The sequence below is a fragment of the Micromys minutus genome (assembly GCF_963924665.1).
Source record: "Micromys minutus genome assembly, chromosome: 25".
NCBI classification, from domain to species: Eukaryota; Metazoa; Chordata; class Mammalia; order Rodentia; family Muridae; genus Micromys; species Micromys minutus.
The window spans coordinates 38629080-38646751 of NC_137960.1; the positions used below are offsets into that span (position 1 = coordinate 38629080).

At 41.9% G+C, this 17672-nt stretch overlaps 1 protein-coding gene across 4 annotated transcripts in view; it reads left to right on the forward strand.

The window, feature by feature from the left end:
• AFG1L (AFG1 like ATPase) overlaps window positions 1–17672 on the forward strand; it is a 146270-nt gene that overhangs the window by 40644 nt on the left and 87954 nt on the right. For all 4 annotated transcript variants that reach the window (XM_080937873.1, XM_080937874.1, XM_080937875.1 and 1 more), the window contains 2 exons: window positions 8824–8925; window positions 10212–10342. In XM_080937873.1, the coding sequence (XP_080793999.1) occupies window positions 8824–8925; window positions 10212–10342 (233 nt within the window). The remainder of the gene's footprint in view (window positions 1–8823; window positions 8926–10211; window positions 10343–17672) is intronic.

Sequence of the window (17672 nt, forward strand, 5' to 3'; positions counted from 1 at the left end):
CTATGTTGTAAGGCCTTGTCTCAAACAAAACAAAGAGGGTATAAGAGAAGGAGGCTAGGAGAGAGGCAGAGAGAGGGGTGGGGGGAGACAGACACAGAGAGACAGAAACAGAGACAGAGAAACAGAAACAGACAGAGGGACAGAGATACAGAGACAGATACAGAGACAGAGAGAGTATAAATATAATTGGGAATGTACAGTGCAGACTGGAGCACATAACTGTTGGTTAAAATACCTTTATAATACAGAGGGGAAGAGAAACCAATCTTAAACTAGGAAGTGAGATAACTTTTGTTGGTAAGAGCAGGTTTAGAATACTCAAAAAAGGGGTAGTAATAAAAGGTGTCAAATTCTCGTTTCGGGGGGTTCTCTGGCTGGAAAAAATAGTCTCAGAATGCCACACTAATAAACTGTTATTCTTTACCTTCCCATTTTGGACTCAAGAATCAGCTGTTAAATCTAGGGAGGTTTACTGGGAAGGAGGGTATCTGCTTTCTAACCCCACTTGCTACCCTTCATTTTGCCACTGTCTTGTGTACTCTTTATTCATAGATGGGTAGAAATGAGGGGCTTGGGTGGACCCTACATTCAGGGAATCTTCAGAGGGTTGGTATTTAAGTTGGTGGATTAACATTGTAGCTCAACCTTCAAGAAAACGTGTAGTATATTTTATTCTGTCAGGGGTTTCTACACTGCCTTTGATCATTCAGTTTCCAGATAAAAGATACAAACCCTTCATATTTATAATAAACCTTTAAAGACTAGAACTAGAACAGATTCTATCCTCTAAGCTATGAGTGTCTACTTCCCTCCATGTTCCATCGGGGCAGCTCTTAAATCCAACTGAGCCCTCTTGGGCATATTTTCATGACTCACCTACCCCATGGCATTTTCTCCTCTCAGATCTTCTTTTTATCCTTGTGGTCCTCCTCAGACCCCAAGCCCAGGGACCAAACACCGCCTACCTCTCTTTATCCCAACTATAGGCTGTAGGCATCTTTATTCAACCAATAGTTTTAAGTTAAGGAACAAGGTTACTGTTTTAGTTAGGGTTTTACTGCTGAAAATAAACTCCACAACCAAGGCAACTCTTATAATTGGGACTGGCTTACATTATCACCATGGCCAGAAGCATGGCAGCAAGCAGGCAGACACAGTACCCAAGGAGCTGAGAGTTCTACATCTTCATCTGAAGGCTGCTAGGAGAAGACTGTCTTCCAGGCAACTACACCCACAGTGACATACCTACTTCAACAAGGCATCACCTACTACAACAACCACACCCCCAAATAGTGCCACTCAGTGGGACAAGCATATACAAACCATCACATTCTATTCCCTGGCTCCCAAAGGTTTGTTCAAACACATGAGTCTGGGGAGGCCATACCTAAACATAGCATAATGCAAAATACATTTATTTCAACTTCAAAAGTCCCCATAGTCTATAGCAGTTTTAATGTTAAAATTCCAAAGTTCAAAGTCTCTTCTAAGATTCATCTTGGGGTCTTGAAGTGAACTTCAACTTCACAGCTTAGGGATCCACACATGATCTTCTGGGCTCCTCCAAAGGGCTGGCATTACTTTTCTAGCTCTGCCCCCTGTAACACTCTAGGCTCTAGTGACTCTACTCCACTGATGCTGCTGTTCTTGGTGATCATTCCATGGTACTGGCATCTCCAATACACTGGGGTCTTCCACTGAAACTAGGCTTCACCAATGCCTCTCACAGGCTCTTTTCATGGTGCCAAGCCTCAACTTCTTTGCATGACTCCTCAGTCCTGGGCCATCATGTACAACTGAGACTGCACCTTCACCAATGGCCTTCCCTGGCCTCTCATAGTACTGAACCTCAGCTGTTCTTCATGACCTCTTCATGCCTTCAATACCAGTACCGCCTGGGTGACTCTTACACATTACAAAGTACAGCTGCAGCCTTGGTTACCTCTGGAACATAGCTTCTTTGTACTCTCAAAAAACTCTTTTCAGAAGATTTCACCTCAGTGATACTGGTCTCTTCTTAATCACAGCTAATTCCTCAGCTCCAGCTTAGCATCATCAATTGTCCTAGTTGTCCCTTCTGTTAATTCACTCTAAAGCCAGAGCCACATGGCCAAAGCTGCTGAGTTCTGCTGCTTGTTGGGGCTGGAACATGGTTCCCCCTTCTTCGTCATCTTCTTCTTCTTCTTCTTCTTCTTCTTCTTCTTCTTCTTCTTCTTCTTCTTCTTCTTCTTCTTCTTCTTCTTCTTCTTCTTCTTCTTCTTCTTCTTCTAACATTTTTTATGAGTTATTTATTTTATGAATGTATGTACACAGTAGCTGTCTTCAGACTCACCAGAAGAGGGTATCAGATCTCATCACAGATGATTGTAAGCCACCATGTGGTTGCTGGGAATTGAACTCAGGACCTCTGGAAGAGCAGTCAGACCTTTTAACCACTGAGTCATTTCTCTAGTCTGGTCCCCCTTATTTTATTACTAGCTTTCTGTTTTCTAATTCTTTCAGTGACTAAGCTTGGCTGTCCTGAAACTTGCTTGGTAAATTGACCTCAACTTTAGAGAACTGTATGGCTATTTCTCCTAATTGCTGGGATTAAAGGCTTGTACCATTACACCTGAATTTAAGCTTTTCTTCATCTAGAACTTACTCTGTCCTAGGCTGGCCTTGAACTCAGAGATCTGGTTGACTTTGTCTCCTGGGGTTAAAGGCGTGTTCCACCATGCCTGGACCTAAGCTTTCCATGGACACTGTTCCTGAAGATCAGGATCAAAAGTCTGTGTCTTCCAGCCTCAAGATCTGGACCACAAGTGTTCCCTCTACTTCTAGTTTATATTTTATTCCAGATTAAAAGTCCAAACTATTTCTGTTCAACTGTGAACACAAACAGTAAGCTTAGGTGGGTGGGATCTTGTCCTGAGATCACCGTTCCCTTAATCTTTTTATTGCCTTTTATCTCCTTTAACACAGGATTCAGCTCCGTTTCCCTTCCTGGTGCCCTTTTATTACTTAAACTACTCATTTTGTATTTTTCTCCTAAGCTTGCTACACTTCATTATAATGCTCTTCATGAGTCTAAACCACAGCAGAGTCTGAACTGGATTGTTATGCAATTAATTTAACATTTTTCACCTGAGCCTCCAGCAGACTGCGACACAAAGCAGTAACTACTTAACCAAAATGTCCTAAGAACAGTCTTTCAGCCACACACTAACATTTTCCCCCTCTAGAGCCAGGCTTCCACAGTTCAAATCACCCTCAGCAACAAAGTCTTCCATATTCCTACTAGGATGGCCCATTAAGCCCCATTTTAAGCATTCCACTGCTTTCCAAATCCAAAGTTCCCAAATCCACATTCTTCCAGACAAAAGCATGGTCAGACCTACCACAACAATACCTCATTCCTGTTACCAACTTCACAAAAAAAAAAAAAAAAAAAAAAAGGATTTTACTGCTATAAACAGACACCATGACCAAGGCAACTCGAATAAAGACAACATTTAATTGGGCTTGCTTACAGGTTCAGAGCTTAAGTCCATTATCATCAAGGCAGAAGCATGGGAGCATCCAGACAGACATGGTGCAGGAGGAGCTGAGAGTTCTACATCTTTATCTGAAGGTTGCTAGGAGAATACCAACTTTCAGGCAGCTAGGATGAGGGTCTTAGAGCCCACCCCCACAGTGACAGACTTCCACCAACAAGGCTACACTGACTCCAATGAGACCACGCCTCCAAATAGTGCCACTTTCTGGGCCAAGCATCTTCAAACCACCACAGTTACATAGCATCATTTGATGTATGTGAAGATTTCCTCATCCCTGGGGGCAACCAGACCTTGGGGCCAGTATTTAGCATTACAAGTCATAGCAACAGACCGAGCCTCAACAAAAACTGTTTTCAGTAATAGTATTTCTGTTTAGCTTGTTACATCCAGAGGCTGAAAGTCTCTAATGGTGGTGGTGGTGATGGTGTGTGCCCCCACTCTTGGCATATTTCTGGTTCTGTCGAAAGCCTTTGACCAGAAGACTACTGTCTAGGCAAAAACTCATCTCCTAGCTCTAAGATAGAAAGAGACCATTGTTTTCTGAAGCCAAATGAGCTGCTGGGGCCTAAAAAACACAGATTCAGCTTTCCCAACACTGCACTCCATTTCGGAAGTGCTTACACAAGATTCCTGTAGTTGCAGAACAAAGGAAATTGTAAATAAACACATTGGTGGGGCCACAGCCAGACAAGACAACTGTGGTAAGTTTGAGACCTAGTAACATTCCTAAATTTAGGGCAAGTGATCAGCTAATAAGTTTTAAAGTTTTAATAGTCACAAGGATGTTAGGTCAGATATAGGTGTGGATAATAAATAGCTTTCAAAGGGACTAAAAATAGCTGAGTTAACTTAGCTCTCATTTGCAACATTTTAATCTTGAAGTTTAGTCATTTAGCCTTGTAGAATCTTTACCATAGGTACAACTTTCCCTCCCTTTCTTCTTTTCCTTGTTTGGGAACTCCAGTTCTCACTTTATTAGAGCCTGCAGAGTAGATGATCTGTCTGGGATGTAGGAAGAGAGTGGAAGCACGTGTCCTATTGTTCTTACCCAGAGCATCCTGGGAAGCACCTGTACTATGGTCCTTACCCAGAGCATCCTGGGAAGCACCTGTCCTATGGTCCTTACCCAGAGCATCCTGGGAAGCACATGTCCTATTGTTCTTACCCAGAGCATCCTGGGAAGCACCTGTCCTATGGTCCTTACCTAGAGCAGCCTTGTGCATTCTACCAACACACGGAACTGTAGAACCTCTGAGGCACTGCTTACAACTTTGTCTGCAGGGAGAGGAGGAACCACTAGGGATGTTCTCTAGGAGTTGTTGTTAGCTTCTTATTCTAGGGCTTGACTGAATGCTGAAAGCTGTAGATTGCCAAAGTTGACCCCTGCAATTCTCTCTTGAGAAACCACCAGGTCTAATTTATGATTCTTAGAGAGTAAAGCAACATTGTGAGCCTTGTAGACTTTAGTGTCAGACTCCTTCCATTTCTTCCCAGGTCCCCTAGCTTTGTCCTTACCACCTGGTGGGTGTGGTGCCAGGCAGTGGGTCGCTTTGGGAATGTAGTGCATAGACAGTCAAGCCACTGCTCTCTGGGAAGTTTATTTCTAGTTCCCACTTCCCCCATTTTCTCTGGCCTTGGATCCCCTGGAGACCACTGTTCTGCCTACTCTAGGCTCCTCACAGAGAGGGAGTCTCTTTCATATCTGGCTTCTTTTATTTATTAAAGTATCTTTAGGATTCATCTATCTTGTCCCCCACAGCAGAATTGTCTCCCTACAGTCTTTGGTTTCATGTTCTTCCCATTTTTAAGCCATCCGTATAGTTTAAAATAAACTTTATAAGCTATTAGTTTGAAGTGAGGTAATTTGATGAATGTATCATGAATAAACTAAAATTTTTTCTTAGGGGCAAAAGAAAAATTCCAATCACACCAGAATTTTCTCCCCCACCCTTTTTTGGATTGGAACCTAGTCTTTTTCCTGTTTTATTTTATTTTTTTCTTCTTTTAAAATTGGATATTCTTTGTATTGAATTTTTTTCCTCTTAAAGGCTGAATAATATTCCCTCTCCTGTGTATACCACAGGTTGTTGTCCACTTATCGGAGAGTGTTTTGGGCCATTTCGTCTTCCATTATCGTGAATAATGGTAATACGAACACTGATGCACAGAGCTTTGCTTATCTTCCCCTCCCAGCTATTCTCTGTACCCCAGTTGGAGTTGCTGGGTAGCAGTTGTATTGTGTTTAGTTTGGGAGCCTGCCATCCTGTGGTACAGCCGTCGGCTGTGCCATTGTTGTGCCCACCAGACGCACACAGTAACTCAGTTTTTATTTTGCTGTTGCTTTGGCTTTTGAGATGAGGTTTTATTTAATCTGAGCTAGCCTCAAATTCAGTGTGTGGCTGGGACTGGTCTGGGGTTCTGGGATTTTAGGTGTGTGCCACAGTAACCTGTGGTTGAATAGCTCTATGCGCTGGGGTCCCCCAAAGACCTGTTACATACCTGTCTAGAGCCTGGATGGAGATGGTATTGAAACCAGACACTTGAATATCTACCAGTAAGGTGTCTACAAGGTCCCTTAAGGACACTCACATAAGTGACACGCTGTGACAGCTGCTTCCAGCCGTTACTTTGTGTTTCATTTCATACATTCATATATGTTAAATATATATACACATGTATATACATATTCTTTAATGTATATTACTGTATTTAGTAATATAATTATATTATGTTATATGTAACAACTTATATAATATATTAATGTAATATATATGTATATATGTGTGTGTATATATGGGCATATATGTGTATGTATGTATACATATATGTGTACATTAATGGCTTTAGTGATTTAGCTCCTGGGTTATTGATTTCTTAATTTTTAAAATTTATTTTATTACATTTCTTTTTCCACTTGCTGCCTTTTCTGACTTTGTGGAATAGGATACCTTCCTGTTGACTTTAAGGTGTTGCACTCTAACAGAAGCTTTTCATGAAATTACCTCTAAAAGACAGGAAGTTAGGAGAACTGTGGGACGGGAAAGGAGCCCCTTTGAGATAGACTGTCCTGTGACTCATGGTGCTGGCTCTTCAGCCTTCTGTAGGCTGGGATCCCAGGTGAGGGCCACAGTGCCCACGGTTTCCGACCTTTTTCATGAATTGATTATCTTACCTTGCAGTGTCATTCTTTATCCTTGATTCCATGTCCTGTTTGTCTGGACATGTAATTTGTCTACTCCATATAATAACTGCCACTTTCTTTTAAGGAGTATTTGTGGGGCAGGGCATCTCAGGCTTTACTTTTCTTTTTTTAATTTTCAAGAATAAAACATGTTTGAGTGTTCTGCATGTATTTCTGTGTATCACATGCATATAATCATCAAGAAGACCGATCGGTGTCAGATCCCCTGTAACTGGAGTTACAGATGAGTGTGAGGTACCATGTGGGTGCTGAGAATTGAACCCCAGTCCTCTGGAAGAGCAGCCAGTGCTCTTAACCTCTGGGCCATCGCAGAAGCATTCACCTTTCACTGTTAACAACGAGTTTAGGTATCATGAGGAGAGGCTGTGGTTCTTACCTTTTGTTCATTTATCTCAGCAATTTATGCTAGCTCCAGCTCACACGATGGCCCTGCTCTGTGTTAAGCCTATTTGAAGAGAGTTTGCACACATGCCATGCTCAAGTACATATTCCTCACACTGTTGATTAGATTTTTCAGGAGCTTTTCTGGATCAGTGTTACATGAGTAGATTTTGAAAGTTTACTGCTTCACTGAGAATCTGCTGTTGCTCATTCTAGCCGGAAGTACTGTACTGAAGCTTTTGCAAAGAGTTACTTTTCAAGTTAAATGAACCTTTTTTTTTTTTTTTTTTAATGAAAAGTCTGACTGGGAATTTCATTTTCACATACAAAAAACAAAACAAAACAAAAAAACAAAAACAACAAAAAAAAACCTGGTGTTGAAATGGCTGGGACTGATGTCTTCAGGAGTGGAGGAAAGCCGCAAGGTGGGTCTGTGCCTTCCTGCTTGCTGAGTTGCCTTTGAAGTTTAGTAATCGCATTGCATCTCCTGATGTGTGTATGTGGGGAGGGGTGAGGAGAGGGAGGGAGGGAGGGAGGGGAAGAGAGAGAGAGAGGGAGGGAGGGAGGGAGGGGAAGAGAGAGAGGGGGGGGAGGGAGAGAGAGAGAGAGGGAGGGAGGGAGGGAGGGAGGGAGAGAGAGAGAGATAGGAGAAAAGGAGAGGAGGAGGAGGAGGGAGGAGAAAGAAGAGGAAGGAGGAGGAAGAAGAAGAGGGAAGAGAAAGAGGAGGGAGGAGGAAGAGGAGGAGGAGGAGGAAGAGAGGAGGAAGGGGACAGGATCCCTGTATGCTCTTCTGGCTTGCTGACTTATGGGCCCTGTTTTGCTCCACCAGGCACTAGGTTTCTGAGAGAGAAGAAAGTTTGCACTTGCCTGTGTCAGGTGTCTGACACCCAACTGCTAGTGTACATCTAGGGAGTGACATTTTCACGTGGCGAAAACTAGATCATTTAGTTCTAAGGACGGATTATCAGTTTCTGAAGTAGGGCTCAGTTTTGAAAAAAATGTTCTCAGAGTTAGAATAAAGTATTATAACTGACCATTTCCTCTGCATTTATTAACTTTCACTTCCTTAAACAAGCTTATTTGTATCTATATTGTTGAGCATGCCTGTGATATATGTGTATGTGTGTATGTGTGTGGTGTGTGTGTATGTGGTGTGTGTGTATGTGTGTGTGTGGTGTGTGTGTGTGTGTATGTGTATGTGCATGCGAGAATGTGTGTGTGTGTGTGGTGTGTATGTGGTGTGTGTGTATGTGTGTTTGTGGTGTGTGTGTATGTGTGAGTGTGTGTGTGTGTGTGTGTGTGTGTGTGTGTGTGTATGTGTGATCAAATGCAGGTTGTTAGGGTAGCATGTCAAGTGTAATCTGCAGGCTCCCTTTCTCTTTTAATTTCCGAACTTCCCACACTGCCCACTATGCAGTGACACCAGTAGATGAATTCATTCTAGTGTCTGTCAGAAGAAAAGATGGAAGGTCATGCCAGGTTATGGGCACACCTCTCAGTGTTGACCACAAACAGGAATATGACGAGAAAGAGACAATCAGTTTAGCAGGGAAAACAAGCACTCCCCTCCACCAGAGCAGTGCTCCCGCCTCTGGCTTCCCAGCGGAGACAGAGCAGCCTCGTTGTCTCCCAGCTAATGAGCAATCATCAGTGTAAGCTCTGTTCAGTGGTATTCCTTAGTTTTTTATCTTTATTTTTAAGGTACAGGAAAAACAATGGTGATGGACATGTTTTATGCGTATGTGGAAGTGAAGAAAAAGAAGCGGGTCCATTTTCACGGCTTCATGCTGGATGTGCACAGAAGTAAGTCCGGCATCCCAAGCAGCAATTTTCTGTGCAACAACTACAAAATCATTTTCCTTTGCAGTGCATAAGCTTAAAAACAAAACAAAACGAAACGAGGCTTTCTCTTGGTTGAAATGAAGGTTTTTTGTTTGTTTGTTTGTTTGTTTTGTTTTTTTGATATCTTTTGTTTCATTGTATATGGGAAAAAGGAGGGAATCTAGGGAACATTCTTAAGATCAATTCAGCGATCCACAATTAGAGCAGAGTTAGGCTTGGTGAACCGGGTAAAGCCGCCCTGTTTCAGGAAGTTCCTTTTGATTAGGTTCCATACTGTCTTACCTGTCCTGGAGGCACTCAGTTTGCATTTGCATGTAGATTTTATAGCTTCATTTACAGGTCTTTCTATCCATCTTTTTTTGTTTTTGTTTTTTCTTAATTTAATTTAATTTTGTTTATTTGAAGTAAACAAAATTTATTTTATTTATTTTATTTTTATTTATTTCTCTGTGCAGTCCTGGCTGTCCGGAAACTTGATCTGTAGGCCAGGCTGGCCTTGAACTCAGAGATCTGTCTGCTTCGGACTCAGAGTTCTGGGATAAAAAGTGTGCGCCACCATGCCAGGCTTCTTGTTTACTTTTTGAGACAGCCAGCTATAATTTCTGATCCTTCCGCATCACCTTCCATTAGTGGGGTCCAAGTGTGTTCCATCTTGCCTATCTCTCTTGTTTGTAGATCATTTCATTGTTTGTACCCGTTGCCTATCAGCTGTAACTCCCTAGAATAAAAACACTGTCTTCCCCCTCCCCCACCCTCCCCCACCCCACCTCTGTGGCCCTCTTACCCCCCCCCCCCCACTGCCCCCACTGGCACTTTTAGTGTTTGGTGTGAATATTGTGAATAAGCAGGGATGGATCGAGTTTTGGGTTGTAGACAAGAGAACATTCTGATTAGATATGCTGGACAAGGAGTGCACTTCCTAGGCTGCTCTTCAACCTCAGGACCAGCCAGTCCACGGATGGCCGCCTGTCACTGCCGCCCATAAACTGATTCCACATGAGGCGGATGACTCTTGAGTTTCTGTTACAGCTTTAAGATTATACTATTCGAATAACATGTTTTGAAGTAGACATATTGCAACTCCTTCCAATAATCAAATCGGGGTGATTAAACTCCATTGCATGTGGAATTTAAACTTAATTTTTATATCCAAGTTAACTTTCATTTAGAGATTAAAAATACGTTCTGGTTCCTTAAATTTTTCTATTAATACAACACTTTTGTCCATTTTATTTCAAACACCTAAGGGATACATCGCCTTAAGCAGAGTTTGCCAAAAAGGAAGGTGGGATTCATGGCTAAGTCATATGACCCGATAGCTCCCATAGCCGAGGAAATCAGCCAAGAAGCTTGTCTCCTATGTTTTGATGAATTTCAGGTAAGGTGGAGATTTTTCTCTTCTTCTAGATTTATTTTTTTCATTTTAAATTGCGTGTGTATGTGTGCTAGTGCACGTGTGTACACGCGTACAGATGGAGATGTGTATATGAGGGTGAGTGTCCACATACTCCCTGACATTGGTCCCCTAAGAGCTGTGGTTTCAGGTGGCTGTGAGCTGCCTGACTTGGGTCCAGGGAACGAAACTCAGGTCCTCTATTAGAGCACCAAGCACTCCGAACGGCTGAGCTCTCTCCAGCCCAGAGTGGCATATTTAATGATGTATGGATATTTACATTTTGCTCCTGGTATTTTCATTATTTTATGATTCAATTTCACATATTCTCTGTTTCTACTTCATTTTACTGTCTTCTTTAGAGTTTCTAAAACCATGGCCTACTCAGGATAAATTGAGACCTGCTTCTGTGTGGTCACTGAGAGAAAGAGAATGTGTGTGTGTGTGTGTGTGGTGTGTGTGTGTATGTGTGTGGTGCACCCTGCCCCCCAGGTACACACTTGTGGGTGTCAGATCCCTGGAACTGGAGTCACAGGTGGCTGTGGTGCTGGGAACTGTATTTGAGTCCTCCTCAAGAGCAGAAAGAGCATTAGCTGCTCAGCCATCTCTCCAGCCCTGGGTTTATGTTTTATGTGGTACCTGAAAGAAGAAGGAGGAGAAGGAGGAGAAAGAGGAAGAAGAGGAGGAGAAGGAGGAGGAGGAAGAGGAGAAGGATATTGAGGAGAAGGAGGAGGAGAAAGAGGAGGAGGAGAAGGAGGAGATTGAGGAGAAGGAGGAGGAGGAAGAGGAGGAGGAGAAGGAGGAAGAAGAGGAGGAGAAGAAGGAGGAGGTTGAGGAGAAAGAGGAGTAGGTGGAGGAGAAGGAGGAGGAGAAAGAGAAAAGATAGAACAGAGAATCTGTGTTGCACAGAAAGCCTGAATGCTAACTTATCTTGGGAGGCGTGTGCTGACTTGTAAGTTACAGTAAATGGTATGTTTTCCTTCTTTTATACCAGATGTAGTACAGTTGTAAAGTAGCACTTGACTTTTAAAGCCAACCTCATTTTAAGCTCAGGGTACAATTTGTGATAAAGTATGGTGGTTTGAATGAGAATAGTACCCCTAGACTTGTATGTTTGAATATGGTGGTGGAACTGTTTGAGAAGGATTAGGAGGTGTGGTCTTGTCAGAGGAAGTGTGTCACTGCGGGGTGAACTTTAAGGTTTCAAAAGCCCATACCATTCCCAGTTAGCTCTCTGTGCCTCCTAGCAGATCACCTAGCAGATCAAGATGTGAGCTCTCAGCTACTGCTCCAGCACAGTGCCTGCCTACTGCCACACTCAGTAGTCATGGATCCTAACCCTCTGCAGCCATGAATCCCAAACCACTGTGGAAGAAGGGATCTTTCTTCTTTTCCTCTTCAGTCATATTAAGACAGTTTGCCAATTCACCGTTATAGTCTAGAATGACAAAGGTCTTCTGAGACAAGGTTTTTCCAGAAGAGAAAGCACTCTTTGCTTCTCTAAAGAGCTAAATTAAGCACACTAATAGATGCAGAAGGAGAGGATCTCATCTGGCTGTTCTGAAGATGGCACTGTGACTAACAGTCATACTGCTTCTGAGAATGTCAGCCCATGATGATTGGTGTATAGGTAGGGATTCTATAGCTGTGCTAAAACATTATGGCCAAGGTGACTCATAGAAGAAAGGGTGTATTTGGATGGCCACCTTATAGGAATGGCCCATGATTGGAGGTGGCAGGTAGCAGGCAGCTAGTGCAACTGCTGTGACCTCACATTTGAAACCCAAAGAGGAAGCAGAGAGCTAATTCAAAATGGCACAAGTCTTTGAAACCTCAAATCCCCACCCCCAGTGACATACTCCCTTCATCAAGACCATACTCCCCACCCTGTGACATGCTCCCCCCAGCAAGGCCATACCCCCCTGACATACTCCCTTAGCAAGGCCATACATTTCAATCCTTTATAATAGTCACCAACTGGGGACCAAGTCAGTATTCAAATGCCTGAGATTTATGGAGACTCTCTTTCTAGCTACCATAGTCAGAAAGAGCCACGTCCTCTCATTTTCATTATTATCCTGTTAACTAACACAGTTCTAAATATGTTAGTCTGTGTAGTTAATTTTTATTTCACTTTAAAGATTTGCTTATTTTGTCTTATGCATCTGCACATTTTAGCTGCTGTGTCCATGGAGATCAGAAGAGGGCATTGGATCTCTAAGATTTGAGTTACAGATGGTTTTGAGACCCCTCATGGGTGCTGGGAGCTAAACTAGTGTCCCCTGCAAGGACAACAGGTGCTCATAATTGCTGCACCATTTCCCCAGACTCTTTTATTTTTATTTTTAACATTAATCTTTTATTTAAGCATCAAGGATATGTTGATTATGCAACCTTTGAAAAATGACTCATTTTAAAAATGTCTTTATGTCTGTGTTTAGCTCGATAATATAATTACCATCTTTTCTATTATGAGATGAGACTCTAGAGGTATTAAGAGTTTCCCAGGTGCCATATAAGAATCTTTATCTTTGGTGTGTTGAGCTGGTTCTGCAGGTAAAGATCCCTGTGCTCAAGCCTAGTGATTCGAGTTTACACTAATAATAATTTATAACATTAAAAAAAAAAGAGTTGTTGGGCTGCTGAAGTCCATCCTCTGGCATCCACATGTGTACTCTGACATGCACACGTGTGTGTACGTGCGCGCACACGCACACACACGCACACACACACAATAAGTAAATACATAAAGAAATATAATTTAAAAAAGAGTTGTTACCTTTGACATTAAAATATGAAGTTAGAAACATCCAGAGAGGTTAATTGTCATATTCCTATGGCATGGGAGCTTTGGAAAAACAGCACTAAGGATCTAGGCGGCTACTGCACTTTGGATGTGGGAAGCAAGTGATCTTGAAAAGCTAGCAGGGCTGATGTATCCATTAGGCACAGTGTGCACAGTGTCCGGGGCCCATGACACTTTTGGAAACTTAAAGATGTTTTAACTTGGTTTCTTTTAAAATTCAAAGGATAAAATAAACATGTAGTAGTGAACAAAGTCTGTATATATTTATATCCATATTAATTTTATTTCATTTTTATGTATGTGTGTTTGCCTACATAACTTTATATGTACCATGTGTGTATAGATGGCCACCATGGCCAGGGGGCACCAGATCCTTTGAAACTAGAGTTCCAGGCAGTTGTGAGAGCCCATTAGGAGCGATGAGAGAAGAGCTTAGGTCCTCTGTAAGACAGTTAAGCATTCCTAGCCATCTCCTCAGACCCCTAAATCTCATAGTATGTTGCATGCATATGTATGTATGTGTGTAAACATACATGTATGCATTTTTATTTTAGTTGTATGAATAGTTTCCCTACTGGTATGTCTGTACACCATGTGTGTGCATTGTCCACAGAGGTCAGAAGAAAGTATTACATCACCTGGAACTGGAGTTACAGACTATTGTGAACTACCATGTGGGAATCAAACTGGGTCCTCTGGAAGAACAGCCAGTGCTCACAACCACAGAGCCATCTCTCCAGCCCTATATCTGTTTTTATATCAACACAGTTACAGATTTTTGTGTTTTTGATTAAGGAAGGCTCCAATCAAGGTATCTGTCCTAGAGTTCCCCAAAATCAAAATGTTTTACAAATAATGAACTCCTAACAGGAACTTGGCTGGCTGAGTACTCTCTATTAAGTTTATATTTGAGAAGGTTGACTAATGGGAAGAAGGAATTGAGAAAAATGTTAACATTGGAACTTAAAACAAGCCTAGTCTTATAAGAGAAACACAGACAACAACAAGTGTTTTGTCTTGGTACATATTGACTGTTTTAGTTACTTTTCTATTGCTGTGAAGAGATACCACGACTAAGGCAACTAATAGGAGAAAGAGTTTATGAGGGCTTGACAAGGTTTGACAAGGTTAGTCCATCGTCATTATGGTGGGTAGCATGGAGGCAGTCATGATGTTGGAGCAGTAGCTAGGAGCTTACAACCATGGCATAGAGAGGGAGAGTTAACAGGAAATGGCCCTGGGTTTTTAAACCTTAAAGCCCACCCCTGATGTCACACCTCCTCCAACAAGGCCACACCTCCCAATCCTTCCCAAACAGTTCCATTGACTGAGCATTCAACCATATGAGCCTATGGGACAATCTCATTCAATACTAATCATGGAGGTATGTGTCATCTCCTGTCTCATCCAAACTTGGTTTGGTAGTTATCCCAGATGCCTAGCTCCATATCACAGGACCTTTTCTGTCCCACGACTAAATAAACTATGCTTGTCTATAAGTAGCTAATCTACAAGCTTGTCAGGAACCTTGGACCTATGTTTTTTATGAATTCGATCTAACTAGAGAAATACTTGTATAGGGAATGCTTTTAGATACAGGTATTTCTTTGTCACTATCTGTTCAGGCACTATTATTTAGGAACTGGATTTCCAAATATATTTTCATTTTTCATATTGGAAGCTTTGATGGTTGAGGTCTTGCTTCAAAGCATCTTTCCCATCGTCCCAGTCAGGGTTTGAGGATTCTCTTTAACGATGTTCTCTTTTAAATAGTTACACAGTTTTATCCATTCCTTATCCACCACTTTATTTATTTATCTATTTTGAGACAGGGTCTCACTGGTTTGGGACTCTAATAGATCAGGCTGGCCCCAGACTCACAGGAATCCATATGCATTCTGGCCTCCTGAGAACTGGGATTCAGGGACTGCTTCACCACAGCTGGCCATCTGCTTATTTAAGATTTCATTTATTGTATTCTATTTGCATAGATGTTTGCCTGAGCGTATGTCTATGTATGCATGCTTGGCGCCCTCAGAGGTAGAAAAGGATGTCAGATCCCCTGAAACTGGAGGTAAAGATTATTGTGAGCCGTCATGTGGGTGTTGAGAATCAAACTCAGGTCTTCTGGAAGGGCAGCCAGTGCTCAACCGTTGAACTATCCCTTCAGCCTCCCCTGCGTTTTTTAAAGATTTATTTTTATTTTAAGTGAACGAGTGTTTGCCTGCATGAATTTACGTTCACTGCATGTGTGCCTGGTGCTTGCAGAGGGCACCAGTTTTCCTGGAACTGCAGTTATGGTTGTAAGCTGCCACATGGGTGGTAGGAACCAAACCTGGTGCCTCTGCAAGAGCAGAACGTGCTCTTAATTGAGCCATCTCTCCAGACCCTTGTCCACAGCTTTATATGTGCTCATGTTCTTTTCTTTGCCTAGTTGAACCTAATTTTTATTCTTATTTATTTATTTATTTGCTCTGATTTCTCACTATAAACCTGGTATCAAACAATAACAGTGCCACAGTTGGATGCTATGCAGGGTTGACTCCCTCCCCCGCCCCCCAATGAATTAAAAGCTTGTTGGCTTTGAAGTCAGCCTCACTTAAATTGACATTTCCAGGACATGAGCAGATGATGTTGCATGCTTTGCGAGACTCTAGCCCAAATGGCCTCTAGCCCAGTTCCTAACAGAGTCCTTTTTGCCTAAACCTCACGAGCAGTCCGTCAGTCTTTACTGCCCATGTTTTGGCATCCTGGTCTTCCAAACTTCCACCAAAACGGCCCATTAAGTTTTGCTTACAGCATTCCCTGATTAAACATTACTACCCTTGTGTATCATACCTTTCAAGCAAAATCAGAATTATTGGCCCTGAAAACTAAAACTTCAGCCCATATTTTCTCCTGTCATTGTCTTGAATTTTCTGATAATTTTTAATTGTTAATAAATGGATATGATATCTTATTAATTTATGTTATTTATGCATCAATATACATTTTCTCAATGTTTACTTACTAGTTAACTTAGTCTTTTATGAAACGTTTGAGGTGTTGCTTATTTATTTATTTGAATGTTACATTCTATCTGTCATGTATATTCTTCATTTTGTTGTTTTTTTTTGTTTTTTTTGGGGGTGCTAGAGATTATGGCTAGGGCTCTTGCATGTTAGACAACTCATCTACAAGCTGCATCTCAGCTCCTTATACATGTTCTATAACGTTTGGTACTATCTGTGTGTTTTCCGTGTGCCTATGTGGTTTTATTGTTCATTTTTGTTTGCTTTGTGACAAGCCTCTCTGTGCACCTCTGGCTGTTCTGAAACTTGCTTTGTAGACCAGGCTGGTTTCAAACTCACACAGATTCATTTTCCTCTGTCTCCTGAATCCTGGGGTTCAAAGTAATGCTCCATCCTGTCGGCCCTTATGCTGCTGCTGCTGCTGCTGCTGTTGCTGATGATGATGATGATGATGATGATGATGCTGATGATGATGCTGATGTTGTTGTTCTTCTTCTTCTTCTAAACAAAAGCTTTATTTTAGTTGTAGTTGTGTACATGTATGGACATAAGTTGGTTGTCTGTAAGAAGAAATCATGGGTCCCCATGAGCTGGGGTTATAGGCACCTATGAGCTTCCTTTCCTGGGTTCTGGGAACTGAGCTAGGGTCCTCTGAAAGAACAGGAATTCCTCTTAACTGCTAACCCTAATGCCCATGTACTGTATGTGCTATCTATCCTTCCGTTTGCCATCAGAATTCAGTATAGCAATGCATTACTATTATGAAGTATATGTACTACACACACACACACACACACACGTATATAATAACCATCCCTAATGTTTCTTGAGAGTTTAACATATGTCTTACTAAAGTTTTACAACAGGTATTATTATTGCTGTCATTATATGGATGAGGAAATGGCCAGTCAGAGAGAGAAGTTACATGACTAATTGGTGGCCACTGAGATAATGCAGCTCAAATCCAGCACCCTTGCTCTGAGTCGGAACACTAAGTTATGTATTTTCCTTAGTACACAAAGTCTTGTATTATGTGTTTAAGTATCTGGCAAGGTGAGGTTTTGGTCAATGCTTTAGTAACAGAACCTAATAGTCTTTAAGCCTAGTATGGTACTTGCTGGATTTGTTGAAGGAGACTTTTTAGGTGCTTTCTTCTTAGTGACAGTGTGTCTGCAACTGCCACTTCCCTCTTAGAACTGAAGCATGTCATTCTTTTAGTCTTGCTGGTTTCAATACATGTGGTTGGCTTTTGGGGTAGAGGGAATGCATGTGGTGCCTGCTCTATGGGAGCCACATGGGAATTATTGCTCTTCAGAATCAAGGACACTTCTACCTGTGCTCTTGACTTTAGGGAGGTTTTAGCATCATTTAGCTCACTTTTTGCAGAGCAAATTCTCTCTTCGTCATCCTTATTACGAGTGCCACCCCAGTCTTAGCTTGGCTAGGGATGTGTCTGCATAGGCCTTTTTTTTTCCCTTCAGTGTGTTTTAGAGGCTGA